At 41.8% G+C, this 22,183-nt stretch overlaps 1 protein-coding gene across 1 annotated transcript; it reads left to right on the top strand.

Annotated features, from left to right (window-relative positions):
- Positions 1-856: 856 nt before the first annotated feature.
- On the top strand, positions 857-20,415 carry cabp7a (calcium binding protein 7a). Its single transcript, XM_071897719.1, has 5 exons — positions 857-965; positions 17,199-17,342; positions 17,979-18,091; positions 19,114-19,264; positions 20,285-20,415. Exons 1-5 carry the CDS (start codon positions 857-859, stop codon positions 20,413-20,415), a joined length of 648 nt encoding a protein of 215 aa, XP_071753820.1.
- Positions 20,416-22,183: the final 1,768 nt, after the last annotated feature.

The raw sequence follows: 22,183 nt of genomic DNA, 5'->3' as shown, positions 1-22,183 counted from the left end.
GAGAGAGAGAGAGGGAGAGAGGAGGCTGTCTATACATATCTGCTACACATAGATCTGCCTTTCACAAAACACAGTTTCTCCAGCGAAGGCGTGCATGGAACAACTGGATCGCAATGCGCCCCCGTGCCCATGACCAATTAAGAGCGAGCAGGCGCATACAGTCCAAGAGGATCCTCAAGCGCTGACACCTTATCTTTTTATTCTTTCAAGACACAAATTTTGTTTCTCTTAGGCTTTTCCCCCCTTCAACCCTTTTAACTCTGACATTTCGTTTCTGTGGATTATAACAAGCTCGCTGGCTCGATTAAGGACGGAGTGCGTCAAGGGAGCGCACGTATCCAACAAGTGGATGCATGAATTTGCTTGCGCCAGACAAACGTTGGGACTAAAAGCAGTGGATTGATAAACGGCTTCGTCTCTCGGTTGATCGGTTTGCCACAGTGAGAGAAAACGCGAGCCTATATGCCACTTTGTTGTGCTTAAGATGTAGAGCTTGTCTGGGTTGATGGTGATATATTATGTGCGCATTGTCTGGGTCTGAGGTAGTTTGCCATCTAGTGCATCTAGTGACTTACAGTGATTAAGCAAATAGCGTTCAAACAGAAGCCAAAATTGCAATGAGGTAAGGCATTCCCCTCAACATTTCCCTCTGCTCTTCTCTGCTCTGCTATTCGTTGGCCAAAAGAAGATCTCAGCGGACACCGTGCGGGATTCACCGTCTCTCCCATCTCATCCCTCTTCCTCCATCCATGGACTCGCTTCTCCCTTCCCTCGGTGACAGTGGGGGGAAGTTGGGATCCTCTCTGTAGATATTTCTATATGAGGAGGGCGCAAGTGGCAGCCAAAGGTCGCAGTCATGCCGATGCATCCAGTCACCTCCACTTTGATGTACCGGGGAATTTGCACCATCCCCGACATCCTCTCCTACAGCGCCCCGGTTAACCTGCCCGAAGACGAAGTTGAAGGTGAGATGTTTCCTCTTAATGTAAAGCTTACAGGGTATCTGAGGCGACCGAGGCTGCTGAGCGACTGCACGCCTCAAGAGGTGTTTGTTCATTACGGGCTTATGTTGTGATAGTGTTGTATGTCACATGCATTAAGCTCAGTTTGTGGTCAGCTCATTCAAACAGACGCGCGGTCAGCACCTTGGACAGCGCTCGTCAGGCTTAGGGAGTCTGTTTGTGCTGTTTGGTGCTGCTGATACAGATATCAAATGATGGATTTATATAACAGGGCATGTTTTAGGCCTTTTGGATTTATTCCTTCATTTTCACTATTCCATTTTTCTCTGATTTGTGCTTTATGGCCGCTGGAACCAAAATATGTAAAGATAACCAATGACTGAAAAGATCCCCCTTTGTTATCAGTACTACTCAAAGATTAGCTATATATATTTATATATATATATATATTTTTTTTTTGTTTTTGTTTTTTTTTCAATTTTATGCATTTGCTCACTAGGAATGATTACATTAGATGGGACCTTTGCAGCTTATTCAGTAGCGAGTCTCATATCCCTCTGTGTGGAGCTGATTTGTTTAAAATGTAGGCACTCCTGCACCTTTGCAGTGATGAAATGTTGCTGAACATATTGCTTCCTATGGACAGCTGCCATGCCTTGTCTCTAACTAGCAGAGGCACAAACGTGCTAGAGCTTCATGGGGCCCTGAGCTAAAGGGCCCCAAAAGTCTGGCTTTCTACTGGTCATATGATCCATAAGTGCATGATCTTGCATCTTTTCTGAAGATCATGACTGCTGTTGAATGACTTCCAGGGTTAAATCCCATCTTAATTGGCCGTATCAAACCACTTATTTGCACCCCATCATCCTCCATCATTATACATACTCATTATACATGGCACCACAAGAGCGCCTTACGGCAAAAGTAATATCTCTAATAAGAATGGGAAAACCAAATAAACTGAATAAACAGTTTATTCATGAATAAACAGTATTGCCAAAATATTCATGTGAGGGGCCCTTGTGGCGTGAGCCTGCGTCATCTGCACTTTATCATACAGGAACCTCAGGGAAATAGCTTCAGTCCCAAAGCTTGTGTGATGACAGTGAGTTCTGGGCCATGTTTTCGATGGAAGGTAGTTGACATATCCCTGTTGTTTACTGCACCACTCATCCTTGTCACCTTATTAATTAATGTGCATCAAGTTTATATATCCACTGTGGAAAACAAAGGACTACAATCCATCCCCTCCTGTCCATACGTAAGACCTCTTTAGATCGCCTCAGACTGAATGCATTGCTTCGCTGGATGGATTCAGTGAAGTCAGATGTGCTTAGACGGATAAAGGGTGTCATGGCACAAGTACTCCACAGCGGTGAAGCGCTTCTGATTAGGCCATGATTGAAATGATGCACATGTGTGAATGACAGCCTTTGCGACAGGCTGGGTCTTGTGAGAAATCTTGCCTGCGGGTACCGATGCAGAAATTCCCGGGGAGAGACCAGAAATGAACCGTTAATTGAACCTGGAGTTGCACATATTGGAGACTACACACACACGCGCGTGCACACTGAATTACGGTCACACGCACACATAACACACACACACACACACACATACAGTATGCGTGCACACACTCTCTTCCTCTCTCAGTCTCTGTCTCCTTCTTTCTCTGACGCACACGTGTAGAAGCATGCGTCTAGAAATACATGCAAAGACACACACACACACACACACACACACACACACACGTACAGTATGCGTGCACACACTCTCTTCCTCTCTCTTTCTCTCTCTCCTTTCTCTGACGCACACGTGTAGAAGCATGCGTCTAGAAATACATGCAAAGACACACACACACACACACACACACATGTACACAATAAGGTTGACAGGAAAATGCTATTGAGTGCTTTGGTTGATATTAATTGGAAAAGCTGGCTGGAAGAGGCTAAATATGGATTGATTACAACTCCCCATAGACGGTCCATGTGGTATAATATGAACTGCCTAAATACCTTTACACAACACCCACAGAACACTAGAAATATACAGAAATGTAGATGGACTGTTTGGTTTGAGGTGCCATTCTGCCTATATTATGCTCCATTGCCTTTTGTTGCCTTGACTTCCAACAGACAGACGCTGTGATAAAGGCTCAACATGTCAGCGCCTAAACCGATCTTCTCATGATGTCATCTGCATGATTACAGCATTGCATCAGTCTGCGCTGTCACGCTCACACAGTTCGGAGCTTTATTGTCAAACATGACTTCCAGTGTAAAGGGACCTCGCCATCAAAGAAATGTACTTTGCACACAGTGCTACAGCAAAAAAGATGGGCGTCTCGTATTTCAGCCCCAGTCAGTTTTATTGACTCCAGAAGGGGCTTTTGATGTGGGGTTGAAAGATCTCACTTTCTCTCAGTTTTTCCCTTTTCTTTTCCTCCCTCTTTAATTTACAGTGGGCCCGGGGTGCGCTGAATAGATACCGTTTCACTTTGACTTTGTCTAATGGGTCCAAACCACTTGTATATCGGCTCGCTGCAGTCACTCCGTCGCACGATGAAGTGAGCCGTTTGAGCTTTACAGCCCGACTCAGCGGCAGCTCGGCTGGCTAAGCAATGGGATGCTTCAGGGAGAGAGTAGGAGAGAGCGGGGGAATGCACGGTTAACAGCGGTGACAGAGCCGTTTTCAGCTGTTGTGGAGCATTAGTGTTCCCATGTGAGGGCCTTCTTTATTTCGGCGGACGCCTACAGGTTGTGAAATAGGGCAGACTTTAAAGGCAATGTCACTGAGGAGACTGGATGTCGTTAGATTTGTCAACAATGCAGCTGAGATTCACAGGGAACTTTCATTTTTTTTGTGTTCAGCTGTTATATACATAGAATTCTACTTAAAGGTGCATTAAGTACGATTTTTTACTGCCCCATAGCACAAAATGACCGTAATATAAGTACAGGGGGTTGATTGGATTGTTGATCTATGCCAATGACTCACCAATTACTTCACAAGGTGCTGCGATTTGTGGCTTTCAAAACTCACTTTTGGGCCTGTGCTCTCTATCTCAAACAACCCCCCTCCTCGCATTTTCATCTGCTCAAAGATGGCGGACGGCGCTGTGAGCGAGCGACTTTCGTTCTCAAGCCAAAAAACAAATGACAAAACTGCATTATGTTGCATTGTGACACATTACCTCTTCACTAGATGTTTCTGGTTTGCATTTCTGGTATAGCTTACTCTATTCTATTGCGAAAATGTGACTACTATTTCAGTCCATTACACGTAAGTCGGTTGTTGCAATTCCTTTGGTCAGCAATAGAGATCAAAGTCGTAAATAACTTAATGTCCCTTTAACATGCGCTGAACAATTTCGGCACCTGTCTATCATATTTTAAGAGAAGTGAAGTTTCGTAAATGTCTAGTTGATGAGAAACTTACCGCTCGAGGGACATCCTCTGTGTCATGTGATTGCTCTGATCTCCTGAGAGATGGACGAGAATTGGCTTGATATCTGAGATGTCATATGCATCAGCCGGGCCGTCGGGGAGTCCGAGCTTTGTCACACAGTGAAATTGCACATTACTGTATGTGTGTGTACGCGTGTGCTTGTGCATGTAAAGGGACAGGAGGTGCAGGCCCTAATGGCGCACACAGCCAAGGACTTGATTTTCAATTACCGGCTTGGACACACCAGGGAATGGCCCACTGGCACCATACTCAGCCGTTGAGAAGGCTGTCAAAGCTATAATTGGAGCAAAATGCTATTTTTCTGATGCGCGATAAGCCTGAGTGTGTGTGTGTGTGTGTGTGTGTGTGGTGGAAGGTGGGGGGTGGAAGCAAGTGCTTTAATGTACACTGATATGAGCATAAATTGAATTGGACTCCATATTCTCCATTTCCCCTCCTACATATGAGGGAAGAAAAAAAGGGCCGGTCATATTATAGCTGCTCAATATAGTTTAGACCTCCTCCACTACTAAAACGCACACACACACACACACACACACACACACACACACACACACACAGGCAGAGCGCAGTGTCAATATCACTGCAGGTGGAATTAAGTGGGTAGGCCATTTCCACACTGCCTAACAACAGCCATATTGGAAGCAAATTCAAAATAGTCCCAGGGCTAAGCTTAAAGCATTTGTAACAGGTCCCAGACTGAGGATCTTGTAAACAGACGCCAGTAGTCTCCTGTAAATAGAGAAAAGATGAGACAGGAGCAGAATGCCTGCTTCTTGTCAACAAAGTTATGCTCAGTAGAATTTATTTATCATTTCAGTTCAAGTCTGTAGTCTGTATTTTGTCTGTATTTTCCTTTCATCATTCCTCAATGTCTTATTTTCATGCTTGTATAATTGCATAGAAAATGTTTCACAGGAATTCAAATTGTTGTCAATTTGAACTCCTGTGAAACATTTTCAACAACGGAAAATTGACAACGATACATGTTCTCATTTCTGTCTTCTATTCATTCACACGTTCACTTGTCACAGTCAACATACGCTCCTATTAGAGTCGTTCAGGGGAAGCTGGCTACTATGGTTCATTGCAAAAAAACAGGCCCAAATTCCTCTATTTCTGTTCTGGTGGGTTCTCCAGAGAGCCTTCCCAGACACCAGAAACACTTGGATCGATGTGGTTCAGACCAACAGATTTTGAGAAAACATTAAAAATCTACACCTCACTCCCTGGCTTCGAAGCACCGTCTTACCCCAAACCGCTGTTAATTCATATGGGACCAGAGTGAATTTCTCCTTCAGTAATCAATAAATTATCTCATTAAGCTAAGCCAATCCAATTGACATACATGAGTGAGCTGCTAGCAAAACCATAGGATGACACACCTAGTGTATAATAACACTTTTTAAGTGCTTAAAATACTGAAAACATGAAAGATAAGACTGTATAACCATAAGGGTTCATAAGTATATTAGGACATTAGTGTGTTCCTTCTTTACTGGAAATAAAGTGTACAGGAGCCAAACATGACTATATGTCAGTTCATTTATAATGAGAAGTTAGTGCTGAATTACCATGGTAATCTGCAAGCTACAGCATGTTTATTCATTTTGGTAATACATATCTCTTATACAAATTACACACACACACTTAGCTAAAAGGTTCCATTTTCTTTTGTAACATTTTACATGCTTCACATTACTAACCTGCAAATACAGGGACAAGATGAGATAGGGAAACACTTTATTCTCAAGGCCAACATTTTTTTTTCACGTTATATTCAGGGTGGGAAACCCTCCTGCCCTGAAGACAGTGAAACAAATGGAATCAGAAGAAACACGACCGCTCTTTGGACAAAAAAAAAAGAAAAAAGAAAATATCCGCCAAAATTATCCTTTGATATCTACCAACATTTTAAATGTAACTTTTCTGCTTCTTCTCACTCAGTTCCAGTTCCACTTTTAGGCATTTGGTTGGGCATGAAAGCCTTCTCTTAATCGCTATCAAAGAAACATTGCAAGCGTTTACCGAGCCAAACCTGTCACAGAGCCCCACCGGGGACAAATCTCTCAAGAAGCGTTTTACACTCACCAAGTAACTGTCTGGAGTAATTGAAATCAACACAGTCTACAAAGTCTCTCCTCGGTTTGCTCGCGCCGGAGGCAGAGTGAGGGGGCCTTCCTCGTCTGCAGATCAAAAACAGATTTGACTGTCACTCCTCCAGAGACAGGAAACCGAGACACCGCAAACAGGAAGTGATCAGAATAACGGGACTAAGGGGACAATTCTTTATTCGCCTCCTGGAGTCATAAATAATTGCTCGTCTTTAAGAGTATTATTCTTAAGAGATTCCGACTTCCACTCTCCGTTTTGCTTTTGAAAGCCGGCTGCATTCAGTAGTAAAATGGAATGACACGTGTTTATCGGGCTCCTTTTTCAACGTTTCACTTCTATTCCCTCGGCAAAGTTTGTGGGTCTTTGCAAATCCCTTTGACTGACAGCTGCTCAGAAAACCACTGACACTACTATTTTTCTAATGGCATAAACAGGCTGTAAGGCGATCTTGATGTTCCTGCTCGACTCCTACTGTAGCTGCAGCAGAAAACATTGACTCATTCCTTCGCCCCGAGGTGGAGGGTTGACTTCCATTTCTCTGGAAATACTTACATGAATACAAATGAAGATATTTAAAGACACCGGCATCTGCCTGGCAAGACAGAAATTATGCACATAACGTATCGCTTGTGCAGAATTAGTGGGTGTAGCGTGGGTGTACTTTCAAGGGGTCAACCGCAACCATTTTAAAGCATATGCTGCTATGAAGATCTGGACAACAACAACAACAACACATAACAAAATGACCAATCATGACGGCAGAGGATGCGCTGGCTCATTTTCAGAATTGTAGAGTGTGGAAAAGGTCCAGATGTGCTAACTAAAAACAAACAGCTATTAGTCGCTGCTGTTCATTTCAGCTATTGAGTGCTATTAGCGTGTCTCTCTCCCAGGAAGTGAGAATTAATTCAATTATTGTTCTCTTTCAGAAAAAAAAAACACCTCATCATGTATCTAAATTAGACGCCCAGAACAAACTGTTTGTTTCCCCTTGAATACAAAAGGGCTTTTCCATTGCTTATTGCACTCCGGCAGACGAAACATACTTATTGAGTTATTCATCAAAGCACGGGAGGCAAGGTTTATGATTCACACCCTGAAACAACAGCGAAAACCAAAAGAATGAAAGTGAATGAAAAAGTGGATATAGAGGTTACTACAATAAAGAAACGAGCTGTGTTTCCATCGCTAAGGCCATTACATTTCCTCTTTCTGCCTGTCAAACCCCTCTGACAATGTAAAAGTGCCTGGCAAACGTCTGCTTATAACTCTGCTGCCTTTTGTTAGCGTTTAACAAAGAAGACAGACATGCGCCATCGACATCACGCTGACTGCTGTCATTGTGTAATTACTCCAAAGTTAAATGACTATAATGTCCTCGCTTTATTCAGAATCCACTGTGTCAGGCCGGGGCTTTGGCAGCGTTCGACTTCGTGTTTGGTTTCTGTTCGGTTTCGTCCCACAAAACAATGACGCCAAAGTGGAGAAAAGGCTGCGGACCTGCTACGAAATATCTGTTTGTCTTTTACCCAGAGACAATTTTCCGTTCCAATGTGTTTATCCAAGTGCCTGAAAAGCACTTGGAGCTGCTGCTGATTAAAAAACGAAACCAGCAGAGAAGAGAGAAAAGATGCACAGGCAAGACGGGAAGATTAACTTTAAACCGGGGGAAGGGACAAGATAGCTTACATGGTTCTTGACATTACAGCTATGACGGCCATGAAAGCATCACAGATGCACAATCTGTGATTTATTATCCTCGGTCTGATTAGATAGGAGTAAGACGTCTTCCCATCACTCCACTCACTTAATCCTCAACAGTTCCCGCTCTGCCTGTGTGATGGAGGGCCTTCTTACACAACCTGCCGAACGGGGACGAATTTCAAAATGACTCTATCAAATGTATCACCTGTCTGGATGACATGTGTACCATAACAAAAAAAGCTGTACTTGACATAGATGGTGATAAAGATGTGAACAGTAATGAGCCGTTCCTTGGGGGTGTAGTGACAGAGCAATAGAAGGCAAAGCCACAGGCTGAATCTACAGTATTACCGCTGCTGGAGGATTTAAAGTCACAAGGAAACGGCGAAATAGGACTTTGGGGTGGGACATAACGCAGGGAGGGACTTCAAAAGTGTTCAAAACTGCTTCGCGTATAATCTTGAGCTCTCACAAATTTCGGATTCTTTAAAATAAATGCATTTTAAAGGGTTTTTGCGGGTGAACACCCAAAATTGCATCACTGTAGCATGTTACCACTTGTTTCACTGTTTAAGTTGTTAAAGGAATAGTTCGGTATTTTGAGCCCTGGGCCCAAATAACATGCTTTCTGTCATGATCCCTATTAGTGGAAACCATAACTTCGCTAGCCACCTGCTAGCGGAGCACACAACGCTCACAGTATTATCATACCAGTGTCAGTATGTTGTCTTGAAAAAATTGTAAAAAAACCGGGCTTTCTGTCAATAGTTGTGTGCTATTTGGATAGGAACTATTTTTTTTCTCAAAGACGCACTACCTTCTCCATGAGAGCCAGAAGAATCTAAAAATAACTGCTGACAGAAAAATCTTTTTTTTTTAAAGTATGATTATACTGTGAGTGTCGTGTTTTGCAAAACAACGTTTATCATAGTTTTCAAAGACTGTGGCGTATACCCCTAGGTTTCTATTGCAGTAGAGTAGGAGGGGGCCGCCCGGTGTTACCGGACATGCAGAGCAGGCGGCTAGCGAAGTTACGGTTTCTACTAATAGGGATCATGACGGAAAACATGTTATTTGGGCCCAGGGTTCAAAATACCGAATTATTCCTTTAAAGGGTAACTTCGGTATTTTTCAACTTGGACCCTATTTTCCCAACTTTTTGTGTCTAAGTGACTAAAGGGGACAACAATTTTTTTGAAAATCGCTTCAGCTGGCAGCCGCGAAATGAGCTGCAATGTAATCCGACGGGGCAAATCGCACCGTCAATGTACGTCCACTAAAAGTGCTTGTTTTTGCCACTGACAGGCTCAGATTGTTATTATAAGTGTTTGTCTCTGTGTACAGAGAAATGAAACGTTTTTCTTTACCTTTCGCTTGATCCGGTCTGTGTGTAACTTTCTGCAACAACTCAACTCTCGCGAGACTTGAGCGAGACTTGGTTACACACAGACCTGATCAAGCGAAAGGTAAAGAAAAACGTTTCATTTCCCTGTAGGGTCCTTTCCATAATGTTGTCAGACACTTACAATAACAATCTGAGCCTGTCAGTGGCAAAAACAAGCACTTTTAGTGGACGTACATTGACGGTGCGATTTGCCCCGTCGGATTACATTGCAGTCAATTTCAAAAATTGTTGTCCCCTTTAGTCAATTAGACACAAAAAGATGGGAAAATAGGGTCCAGGTTGAAAAATACCGAAGTTACCCTTTAAGTTGCAGGTTTTATATGATGAAGTGGATGGGGGGGATTGTTCAAAAATCTGGTGGTATTATTGGTTGGAATTTTTCTGTGCCATGGAGTAAAAGTAGGCTCTTTTCCTAAAAATTTTTTGCCATTTATTGTTAAATTGGGTTATGCTATGATACGGAGATTTGATGAAAAAGTCATTTTTCATTTCATAGTGACCATAAAATCTTGGTTGGACATTCTGTACCCGACATTACTGATGAAGTCAAGGGCCACAATCTCATAAAAGTTCTTCATAAATCAGCTTGTGTAATCCGGTTTGACATCTTACCTTGCTGAATTGGGTTTTGATGGAAAACCATGTGGCGCAGATTAGCTGAGAATTTCACGAGGGCCCGCGATTACAGCCGTCGTTAGAGTTGAGTCATTTATTTCCATTTTGATCGATTGCCGTGAAGGAGTGGATCTAGCAGACTTTATTACCTGTGAAATGAACTGTGATGAGTTTTGGAAGGTGAAGTGCTTTTCAATCAAAGGAACCACTGTGTAGTTTCTCTAGGGTAATATTTTCTCACTTTGATGAACAATACTGCAAAGTCTATAGCAGACAATAAAAATACACTGAATGAAAAACGCCGTCCATATAGCCTGAATGTTGTATTGACAGCGTAATGTGGTGGAATTGATGAGTGAGTATTGAATTGCCTGTAATGCATAGCGGAGGCTTTTGATTTTTCACATCTGACCTTTATTTGAGGTGCTCTCACGGCTCTTGCCTTGAAGATATTGGCCCGGCTCAGCTTGATATCGGCTGTGATGATGAAAACTCGCTGCTTTGAAAACATAAGAGGAAGGGGGAGAAAAATACAGCCAGATCAATGATTCTTTTACCCTGCTGAAAAAGAACCGAGAGCAACACAGACAGGGCTAAAAATTTCACGCCCTTTCACTGACTTCAATCACTCCAGGTCAAATGGGGTTTTAAGAAGTTAGCGAGGGGATTTTTCCTTACCGAGGATAAAGTACCTTGACCTTTCCCACTTTTTCTTTTTCGCCAATTTCTCCCTGTGGTCGTGTCAGTGTTGCACCGGCCCGGGGTGAAGCTCTTCAAATTTCATAATGTATGTGGTATCACTGGGGTGGGAGGGGAGGGAGGGATGGGAGGGGGGGGATTTCTATCCAAACCCGGAGATGGGACTTTTCCTTGAGACACAGACGGCTTAGACTCTGCCATAACCTTTTTGAATTCTCCAGAGCCTTGTTAGAAGCCTGTTATGGTAATATTCAAATCTTCCGGGTGCCCAAGTCGGCCCCTTTCCAGCTAAAGATGGATTAAGGTTGCTATGGATGTTTAAAAATAGTCGCCCAAGGTTCATGCACAGACACACACACACACACACACACACACACACACACACACACACATGCGCGGCGAAGCGGTGTTTTCCACACATCGATTTTTTTTTTTTTTAAGGTCTTACATAAAGAGTGGGTGTGCTGCAATTACCGATCCAAAGGAGCCCTAAGCAGATGGAGGTCTGACTGAGGCGAAGAGGATCTGTGGCTCTGAAGCATGCCCAGGATTACATTCACGGACACTTCACAGCTACAAAAGCCCCGGCATTAGCTTGTGCTCTAGGAAGTGCGCTGCTTGTAATTAGCAAAGTTTTCACCGATGCTAAATTTAACCTGAAAGGGAGTAACACTTTGCTGCAGGCGTGCCTTAAAAATCCAAGTAAATATTTCCCATGTGATGCGTTTCTATTCTGCGAGGACGAGGATAGTTCGTTTCACCCATTTCCATTGCATTCTTTCCATTATATTATGTATATATAGCCAAAGATGATCATATTCTTAAAAGCTTGCTCACTCGATTCCTCCACAATCTAATATTAAACACGACGCAGACAACGTGCGTCTTGCTTCAGCCGTGATCCAAGCGCTTTCTAGCTGTCTTTGTGAATCAGCTCTATTTTGAAGTGATACCTGTCAAGCTGGCCTAGTTCAGCATTGTGTACAGTTGTGAGATTGTTCAGTGCTTCTGAGCTGCAGCAAGGACACTGTGCACTTTATTGATATAGCGTACGGGGAGAGCAGTGCGCTGGGAGTACACTGCACCTTTCTCTTGTGGGAGTTCAGCTTTAGATGCCTCGCTCTCAAAGCTCTAGATCTTAACTTGGGCTTTTCATCCTCTATCAGATCACATCCCGGGGGACTGCATGGCATTATATCTTTGAAGCCCAACAAGCACCTTTCTACATCAAAGCAAATACCACGTGCTTCCAACAAAAATATTCACACTTCAGTGGTGGAACTGTGTCCCAGAGATGCAGTGGAGGACTGACTGAAGCTTAGCTACAGCTACTAAAACAGCAAAATTATACTATTAGTGAAATTAAAATGTAACCGGAGCTCAAAGTGAAGTTAATTAGTTTAAAGACGCCAGAAGCAATAACAGCATCTGCAGCAACAAGGAAGAAAAGTGTGAAGCGGAGATACTTAAAGTCGCAAGGAAACATTTCTGATATGCGTCTAACCCATGCTTCCGTCGTTCTGCGTATTTCCAGTTGAAACAGGATGTAGGGGCGGGGCTTAATGTGGCGAGGGACTGTTCAAAAGTGGGCGGGTTGGACTGTAACGAACATGGAAGGTGACTCATTACTTTGCGCATAATCTTGAGCTGTCACAAATTCCAGATTCTTCAAAATGAATAAATTCCAACCATATTGTCAGGGGTGAACACTTGTGTCACTTGAAAGTTGTTTTATAAGTAAGTAAGTAAATCTTTATTTATATAGCACCTTTCAAAACCGTAGTTACAAAGTGCTGTACAAGAGAGAAAGCATAGAATAAAAGCTAAATAAAAGAGTAAAATATACACAAGTAACTATAAGTATACATGCACATTTACAAAAGTATATACATATATATACACATATATCCTACATACATGCTCACAGATATACATACATACATGCATATAAACATATACATGCATACATACCCATACACATACATACACATACTGTACACACCCATATATACACACACATAAACTGCATATATGCACATACATGCCCACATACACACGCACAGTGTGCATAAACACATATGCACAAACAAATACACAAAAAGCACATCTGTATATACATGCAAACACGCAGATTCATAGGTGCAAACCAATGAAGGCTGTTGTATAGCAGTAACAACAGTACAATCACACAATAGTCCACATTATTCAATAAAGGCCGCAGCAAAAAGATGAGTTTTAAGACGTCGTTTGAAACTTTCAACTGAAGTAGCATTTCTTACTGAAGTGGGAAGCTTGTTCCATAAGATGGGAGGGTTAGTGGGGTCGTTCAAAAATCTGACGGTATTATTGGTTAAAAATGTTTTGTATCTTATTTTTATGCCTACTGGTACGGCATGAAGTAACAACTAAGAATATGCTGTTTTCCAGGAAGTAAAAATAATGGGATTTTGATATAAAAACACAAGACATAAAAAGTGTATCATTCTTTTTTGCCATTTATTGTTAAATATGTGTATGTTATGATATGGGGAATTCACTAACAAGGTGAAAAAGCCATTTTCCCCTTTCATTGTGACATTAAAGATGCGGTGCATAAACTGTGAGCATCTCCATCCACTGTTTTATTTTTCCCTCCAGTGGTTTGGTTTGTAAACATGTAAGTGGATCTTGGCTAATGCTACTGACCCACTGTCGCTTGAATTATCTGCGCCTCATATTCTGATCTGTTTATATCAAGCCTGCATGACTAAGTGGCAGTTAAATTTTTGCCAATTGCCTCTCTTTGATTGAACAGGATAATTCAGGTCATTTGTGCTGGCGTAGACCCAGAGGAGAGGAATTTAGGTTTTGCCAATGCATTTAGTCACATTCAAAGAGGGAGAAATTTTCATTTTGACAGAGGTAATTTCTCAATCACAATAGATTCACCGTAGAGGTGTGCATGTGAATTTGGCTCATTTGGGCTCACAGAGTACAAAAGGGAGAATATTGTTGTCTCTCTTGGGGGCAATTAAGATAGAGTGTTATCTCTTTGAGGGTTTATCTGTAAGGCAATTGGTCAAAAAGAGAAATGAATTCGTTTGGAGGGTGATTAGTCAGCTTCTTTTGATAAATTGTTCAAGTGGGAACTATTGTACGCTTTACTTAAGAGCTTTGTGAATTCATTGTAATATTACTCTAAGTTTGTCTTGATTTCAAATGGACACATTAAAGTGGTTTTGATAAAACATTTGCAATGGCTATATAGCTATGTGACTATATATCTCACTGCTAGTGTATTGGGCTTGATAATCCATTCATTACATTTTTAGATCCAGCACTAGGAAATTCTTATTCATCTAATGGCTTGTGACAGAGTGTAAAATTCCCTCATAACATATTGAGGAAAATGTTATCCAGCATTTCATTATACAATACAAACATGTTATATAAAGTATACTTTGCACGCCACTAACCAGTCTGGATGTTTTGTTCACCATGGTCTTTGATCAATAAATAAAGCTTTCAAGGGAGACAGAGTATTTGCTAAAATTGTTCTGGCACCTTATTTAAGAGTGTGTGTTGCCTCCCGCGAGGCGGCAGCGTGTTTTTTCAATGAGCGTCTGCTGGAAAGCCTCTGTTTCTAAAGTAAACAGATGGAGCTGGGACCTCAGGTGGATACTGAGGTATTGTTATTCTATAAACAATAGGATCACACCCAGGAAAGAAAAAAATATATCTGGAGGCTTTCAATGACTCAAGCCATAGCCCCAGTAAGACATTGTAGAGGGAAAAACAATGTGAAAAATAGCTGCTGCAAATGTCACTCTGCTCAGTTTTATAAATTGGATGCCCGGCTGAAATCCATTGTAATACATGATTGCCAAGTACCCTTGTCCCGCTGGCATGCTTTCTATTCTGCGGACGTGTACTTGCTTACAACAAACTATTTCCTGAAGCCCTGCGAACACATTATATACAATGACACACACGTTCCTTGCCATCATTGATATTTGTTGTGTTTTGTTTTTCGACTGAACTATTTGTCAGAGAATGTCAACTGTGGATTTTGGCCGGAGGCTCGGTCATTCATTGTGATGCTGACACGCCAATAAATCAATGGAGCAGCAATTCCCATTTACAAGACTTCGGTCTTGCAGTGATTTGCTAAAGTTTTTTAATATTCCAGTTCAGTAACTTAACAACAGCTAATTTGCTTTAAACCATGAAATGAAAGAGTCATTTCGATTCAAATTTGAATTTTTATTGGGCCTACTTAAAGGGTTGTTATTGCCAGTCAAATGCACAATAGAGACAGAGATGCATTATTCAGCATTCAGTTCTTGTTTTGTTTATTCATTCATAACTCCTTCTACATTTTCTCATTTACAAGCCTATATTTTTGTACCTTTTTGCTCCTGTACTAACCTAATCTATAATTCTCTATCTCAAACCCCTGCAAACTATCTTCCATTTCCCTAAGCCTTACATGCGGTCTGATCATGAATCTATTATTTTCACTCTTTAATAATGCACTTTAAAGTCACTGATTCCGGCAAATGTTAGATTATCGAGATTATGTTGAGATTTTCTGGAGATTTACTCTGTGCTTCATGTATCAGCTGCATCTTAAGATTCATCTCCTGCTCTGCTCTTTTGTACGCTAATCAAGCATTTGACATTAGGATGTGACCAGTAAAAAATTGCAGGTGACTCGGTGGTGAAAGTCATTGCATATAAATGAAGGGATTCAGTCACTTATGAAGAGGAAAAAAAGCAGAGGAGGTTTAAGCTCTTTTTAGAATGCAGATAAATATACAGTGTGGCTAAACTAAAAGAAATAAAGGAGATAACAGCTGAAAGATAGTGGCTCTGTAACAGCGTGGGGTGCAACTTCTTCATATTCATATCTAGTCATTTCAATTATTTTGTTCGAAATGGTTAAAATTGAAGAGGTTTATTTCAAAATAACGTGTATATCCTTGATGGAAAAATTCTATGACCTGAAATTCATAAATTTTTCAAAAACATGGATAGCTCTATTCTCAAAAACATAACTGATTTATAGGCTTTAAGATCCTCATTTATTTATTTATTTTTTTCAAATTTTGTCTCCATCCTTGTTGCTGTGGTGTTTCTGCACTGCACTTCCCAGAGATCACCTGTCAATCAAACAGTGTGGGCGGAGCTTGGCTTTTCTGTTGATGCAGTTTGAGTTTCTGTAGGTGGCGCTCTGTTCTTTGTCTGTTCAGCCATGGTGGCTATCGCTGCCCAGTTCTTCTTCTAGCCTATTTATTTAAAAACAAGCTGCTGTTGCTATTTCCCAAAATGTAAAACGCATCATTCCTGTGCACCAGAGGATTTTTCCCAGGAAAGACCTACCAGACACCGGGTGTTTAGAACGGCAAATGTAAAAGCTTTCATGAACTGGGTATAGGTTCAATCACTATTGTGTTATACAGTATCAATTGATGAGTAGAGAGTAGCAAACAGACATTTATTTATATGAATCTGCCATGGATTATTACTTTAAGATGACTCATAACTTCAATAGTAACACATAATGTGCCAGCAATCATTTTTAGTAGCTGGTATTGTTTTCCAGATAGTGGATATCTCATTTTAGATTGAATCTCTAATTAGTCTTGCTCTCTAAGAACCTGTTGGACTGATGCCATACACAGGATATGCATCCACACTGCTGAACCACCAGAGCCCTTCACTGCAGTGAGGCGTCATACTGGCGTCTCTTTTATTGCTATATCACACCTTGTTTGATAGCAGAAGCTGTTCTTGTAATGTTATTTTTATGGCACTAATGCTTTTTAGATCGTGTGCCATGCAGAGAGACAGGAGAGGAAGGGGAGAGAAAGGCGGCTGCATGTGACAGAGGTCATGAGGTGGATTAAATCCTGTAAAATCTCAAATATATGGAATTCAAAGTGCTTCCCTTTTAAAATGTTGACAATTTGTCCTGGTCTCAGCTCCTTGTTTCATCTGTGCCCACATTTTTTTGCAGGGTATTTATTTTATTTTGGCTCTTTTTGTCATCTTACTGGTAGCATTTGTTCTCCTGGGCTGCCAACCCCCATATAACTATGACTCAAGCACTGATGCGGCATAACAAATGTGTCTTTGGTGCGTGGAACATTTCCCACTTTTATATCCTGCTCTGTTGAAAGACTTAAGCTTGTGTGTGTGTTTTGTGTGTGTGTGTGTGTGTGTGTGTGTGTGTGTCGTCTCTGCAGAGATCCGCGAGGCCTTCAAAGTGTTTGACCGCGATGGGAACGGCTTCATCTCGAAGCAGGAGCTGGGCATGGCCATGCGCTCGCTGGGCTACATGCCCAACGAGGTGGAGCTGGAGGTCATCATCCAGAGACTGGACATGGATGGTGAGACACACACACACACACACACTCACCTACACACACACACACACACATACACTTACACAAATGCACACATACAGACAAAAAAACACGCATTCTCTCACACATTTGAACACACACACTAATTTAAGCTCAAACACAGACACACACATTCACACAAATGCACACGCACACACACACACACACAGACACACACACACACACAGGTCGGATGTCATGATGCATTCACATTCACACATGCTCACACACACAAATGCAATCACGCATTCACACACACACAAATGCATGCTCTCTCACACACACACACACACACATACACACACTCACACATGCAAACGCATTCTTGTACCTACATGTACATACACATACTGTATGCTGGCACGCAGTCACACACACACATGCATGCACAAACACACACACATGCATGTCCACACACACAAATGTATGCTCTCACACACACAAACACAACGACACACACTTTACTGCAGCTGGCACTTTATTTCACAGGTTTTGCTCTTTGCTTCACTTGCACAGCCAGACTGCAGTACGCAGTAAAACTATAATCGACAGTAAAACCAGCGATAATTAACAGGGAAACCAACAATAAACAGTAAAACCAACTGTTCCTGACTTCCGCAGGCGACGGCCAGGTGGACTTTGAGGAGTTTGTCACTCTCCTGGGCCCCAAGCTGACGGCAGCCGGGTTGCCAGATAAGTTCAACGGCACTGACTTTGACTCCGTCTTCTGGAAGGTAACTCATTAGTCAGTCAGTCACTTCCTGCTTATTAGAGAAGAAGACAGGCGGCAGAGACGCCACCGTTGCAAACTGCCAGGCGCGGAAACATTTAGGCACCGCGGCTCCACCAGTTTAGAGGAAAACAAATTTAATTGCCACATCGACTGGATCGTTAATGGGAAGTTGCCGCCCACAAGGCTGTCTAAAGCTCATCTTGAAGAGGTTTAGGATTCTGACAGAACTGTGTCCTTCATCAGGATTTTGAATTGATACCTCCGCCTCATTGTGTGTGGCAGTGTTATTGTTTAAAGCATTAATGTCAAATTTTTTTTTTTTAGAAACAGATATTAATTTATTTACAGACACTTCCTTAGATAATCAACCGCTCACGCTGACAGTGTAATGGAAATTAATGGGATATAGCTTGTGTCAGAGCTGCCTTTGTTGTGATTATGCGATAACGAGTTCGGAGCGACTGAGGCTCAGAATCGAGCGCAGAAGACAGGGGGGGTTTGTGGGAATTCTTGGTAGAGCGTGTGGAAAAAAAAAAAAAAGAACCACAGCAGAAGATAAACCTGCCGGAGGAGCCGAGAAGCCCAAGTGACCATTGAAGTATCTTACAAAGACTGCATAGCCTGATGTTAACATTATGTAACAGAATACTAGAACTAGTATTGACCATGTGCTGCTGGAGTGATCAAACAGAGCCTTCGGTCATGTTAGTGAGCTCCACACTGGAAATCAGTAGAAGAACTGAGTAGAGCTAAGAGGCGAACACACAGGCACAGGTCATGGATTGGCATTAAACCAAATTCTTCATCTGAAACGTTTTCATACAGCATTCTTTTTGTTCCTCTTGTTCACTTCCTCTGTATGTGTGTGTTTTATGTGTGTACATACATATATGTGTGTGTGTGGTTCTGCACGTCGTCGCAACTTTTTCTGTGTGTGTGTGTGTGTGTGCTTATGTTTGCGCTTTCGTGCACGTATCCCCGTGTACACGTTAATGTACAGTATATGTGTGTGTGTATCTCCAGTGTGACATGCAGAAGCTGACGGTGGAGGAGCTGAAGAGGCTCCTGTACGACACGTTCTGCGACCACCTTTCCATGAAGGACATCGAGAACATCATCATGACTGAGGAGAACCACATAGAGAACCCTGAGGACTGCCAGGTGGATATAGACAGTAAGGAAGAACCCTCCTATACTTTGCAGAACACGATGAATAATTTAAAGGAAAAATCCACCCTAAAACACTGGTAAAAAAAAACAGCTATTGGCGGTGTACTTTGCATTTCTGGGTCCATATTGTTGTTGTTGTTGGTGGTGTATTTTTCTTATTATTTGGATTTAGATGACATGCTGAGATATTTTTTCTAGCACAGCTACACTTGTAGTTTGATAGCAGAAAGCACTGCAATTTTTAAAAAAAGTTTATATGGTCGTTTATGTATTGCGTGAGTTTCATGCTTGTTGGGCCAACAAAACCAATTGTACGATTTAAAAATACATAGGCATCAATGAGAAACTGATCATTATTTTCTTAAATACTTTTTCTTAAAAGCTTACTTTATGGAGACATGTGGTGCTATTTTTTAAGAACAGCAATGACCTTTGGAGGAAAAACAACAAACCAAAAACAGCATGAATTTGTTTTTCCACATCATTGAAGCATTTAGAAATATTTCAGTTTGCTCTTTGGACAAAATAAGTTCTGTCATCAGTTATGAATCCTTTTTGCTTCTACTCACTCGCCTCACTTCCTCACTTCAGATCATTCTGGTGGTATGCCACGGCTTCTCTAGGAATGCTTATGTTTTGAAGAACACATTTGATATGCTGATCAGGCCCCGATCCATTTGTTTGTTGTTTAATTTGGAGGAAACTCCAATCAACATTTCAATCTAGATGCAGTTATGTACCATACAGGTGTGAAAACAAATTTTCCTGGCAATGTTCATCCCCCTATAATTGTGTTCACGTAGTTGTATGTTTTTGTGATGAGCTCTCTCATTCGGAAATGACTATCAGATGTCTTTCAAGCATTAAATAAGATCTGATTCAATGGACTCACAGGTAATGTCTCTCTCTCTTTCTCTTTCTCTCTCTCTCTCTCTCTCTCTCTCTCTCTCTCTCTCTCTCTCTCTCTCTCTCTCTCTCTCTCACTCTCTCTCTCTCTCTCTCTCTCTCCCTCTTTCCCCTACAGGTTCCAGCCCAACACAGCAAGTCAAGCAAACTTGTGTGCGCAAGAGCCTGATATGCGCCTTTGCCATCGCTTTCATCATCAGCGTCATGCTCATTGCAGCCAATCAGGTGCTGCGAAGCGGCATGAAGTAGGAGCGGCGGCGCTCTCAGCCTTGACCACCACCTAAAGGCTGCCTTGCGGACGAATGACTGAGAAGATAAAGCTCAATAAACAAAAAATCACTCAAGACAATCACACAACGATAAAACAGGCTGACAAAAGACTGCAATGGTCAGAATCAGAATCACTTGAGTCGCCAAGGACGCTAAACGTGCAGGAATTTGTCATGGCGACTTCGCTGCAGAGACATGTTGACAACTTACAGAGTTTCCAGGACAAGGACAACAGGACCTCACATGCAAAGAGACAGCAGAAGGTGTAAAGTGGACAGTTGACTATACATATCACTTTACATAACATTCAGTATTCAATAGCTATGTGCGTTTGAGCAGTGTTGCATACAGTATGGTGGCAGCTGTAGAGAGAAGTGTAGTGACTGTCCAGTCGTGTATTTGTCCAGTGTACCATAAGGTTATTATAAGAGTATGAGTAGAAAGAAGTCTGTGAAATATTTTGGGAAGATTGCAGAACATGCATTCCTGAGGCTGAAAAGTGATGTAATGTGCAAGGTCTGAAGTACACAGCGTTGTGGAGATATTACGTAGGGCAACATTGTTCAAAAAACACTCTGTGATAATAATAGCTTGGTAAGAAATAAAATAATAGTGTTTACAGGAGGGTCTATGTGATGGTTGCAGGGTTTTAGTTGAAGGAGGTGAAGCAGAGTAGCAGCAGAGAAGAAGAAGGTGTTGAGGTCTGAATGGACAGGTGACTGACTAGAAAGAGGCTGGACATACAGTAAACACTCTACTCTCTGTGAGTCGTCTCCACAGCGGGGCTTTGCAGGCCTCAGAGGATGACCATCATCTATGCATGAAATGCATGGATTTAAACAGTCGTCTTGACACATTTGTAAAAGTTCTTATCAATGTATTATCCATTATGACTGTGTAACAGAGCTGTTTCAATTACTTAATGACAACTGTGACCAATTATGTGTGGTGCGGGGTATCAGCGATCACAACAAAAGTAAATCATTCAACTGCATGAACAAGAAGGGCTGCTTTAGTACATGCTCGTAAAAATTACTTTGGGGAATAACGATTGCTAAGCTGTGGACCTTTTGCCTCACTGGGCGCCCGATGATCATCTCTCACTGCCGCTGAAGAGCAAACAGTTTCAAGATGTTGGGTTTGTATCATAATGTGCCACTCAGCCATTTAAAGAATATGCATTAAAACGGATCGATTAGGTAACGGGGATGCAAATGTGATGGAATGTATTTTGGTCTTTTCAGTTGTCTGTCTGAATGCGTTGCTATAGAGCAATAAATGTGTGTAAAATAGACATCTCACAATGCTTTGAGCAGATATGATTACTGAAAAATGCTATAACCAGTGGACCTACTAACTGTTGAGGTCGTTAATAAAACAAAATTTCCTATAGCACTTTTCAAATTACTCCGGTAAGGCTATGGCAATACCTTAGAAACATTGGCTTAAATTAAAAAAAGGACAATACTTGATGCAGTGAGAACAAAGATCAGATAGATGAGTGCAACCTGTCTGCCCAGTGTACTGACGTTTGTCTTCTATGCTCAGAGACTGATAGGGGCCAAATGGTGTGAACCTTTGCAATAAATCATTAATATATGTGGACCATCATATGAAATTGCCAATTGGGTGTAGTTTAGAGTGTTGTGCATGCATTTGGGTCTGTCACTTACAGTCTGTATTATGTATACATATTATACCAACTTCAACCAAAGCTTTGAGAGGACACAGATCTGTGATAACAGAA

The sequence above is a fragment of the Centroberyx gerrardi genome, chromosome 8 (genome assembly GCF_048128805.1).
Source record: "Centroberyx gerrardi isolate f3 chromosome 8, fCenGer3.hap1.cur.20231027, whole genome shotgun sequence".
NCBI lineage: Eukaryota > Metazoa > Chordata > Actinopteri > Beryciformes > Berycidae > Centroberyx > Centroberyx gerrardi.
This window is presented reverse-complemented; position numbering and strand designations above follow the sequence as displayed.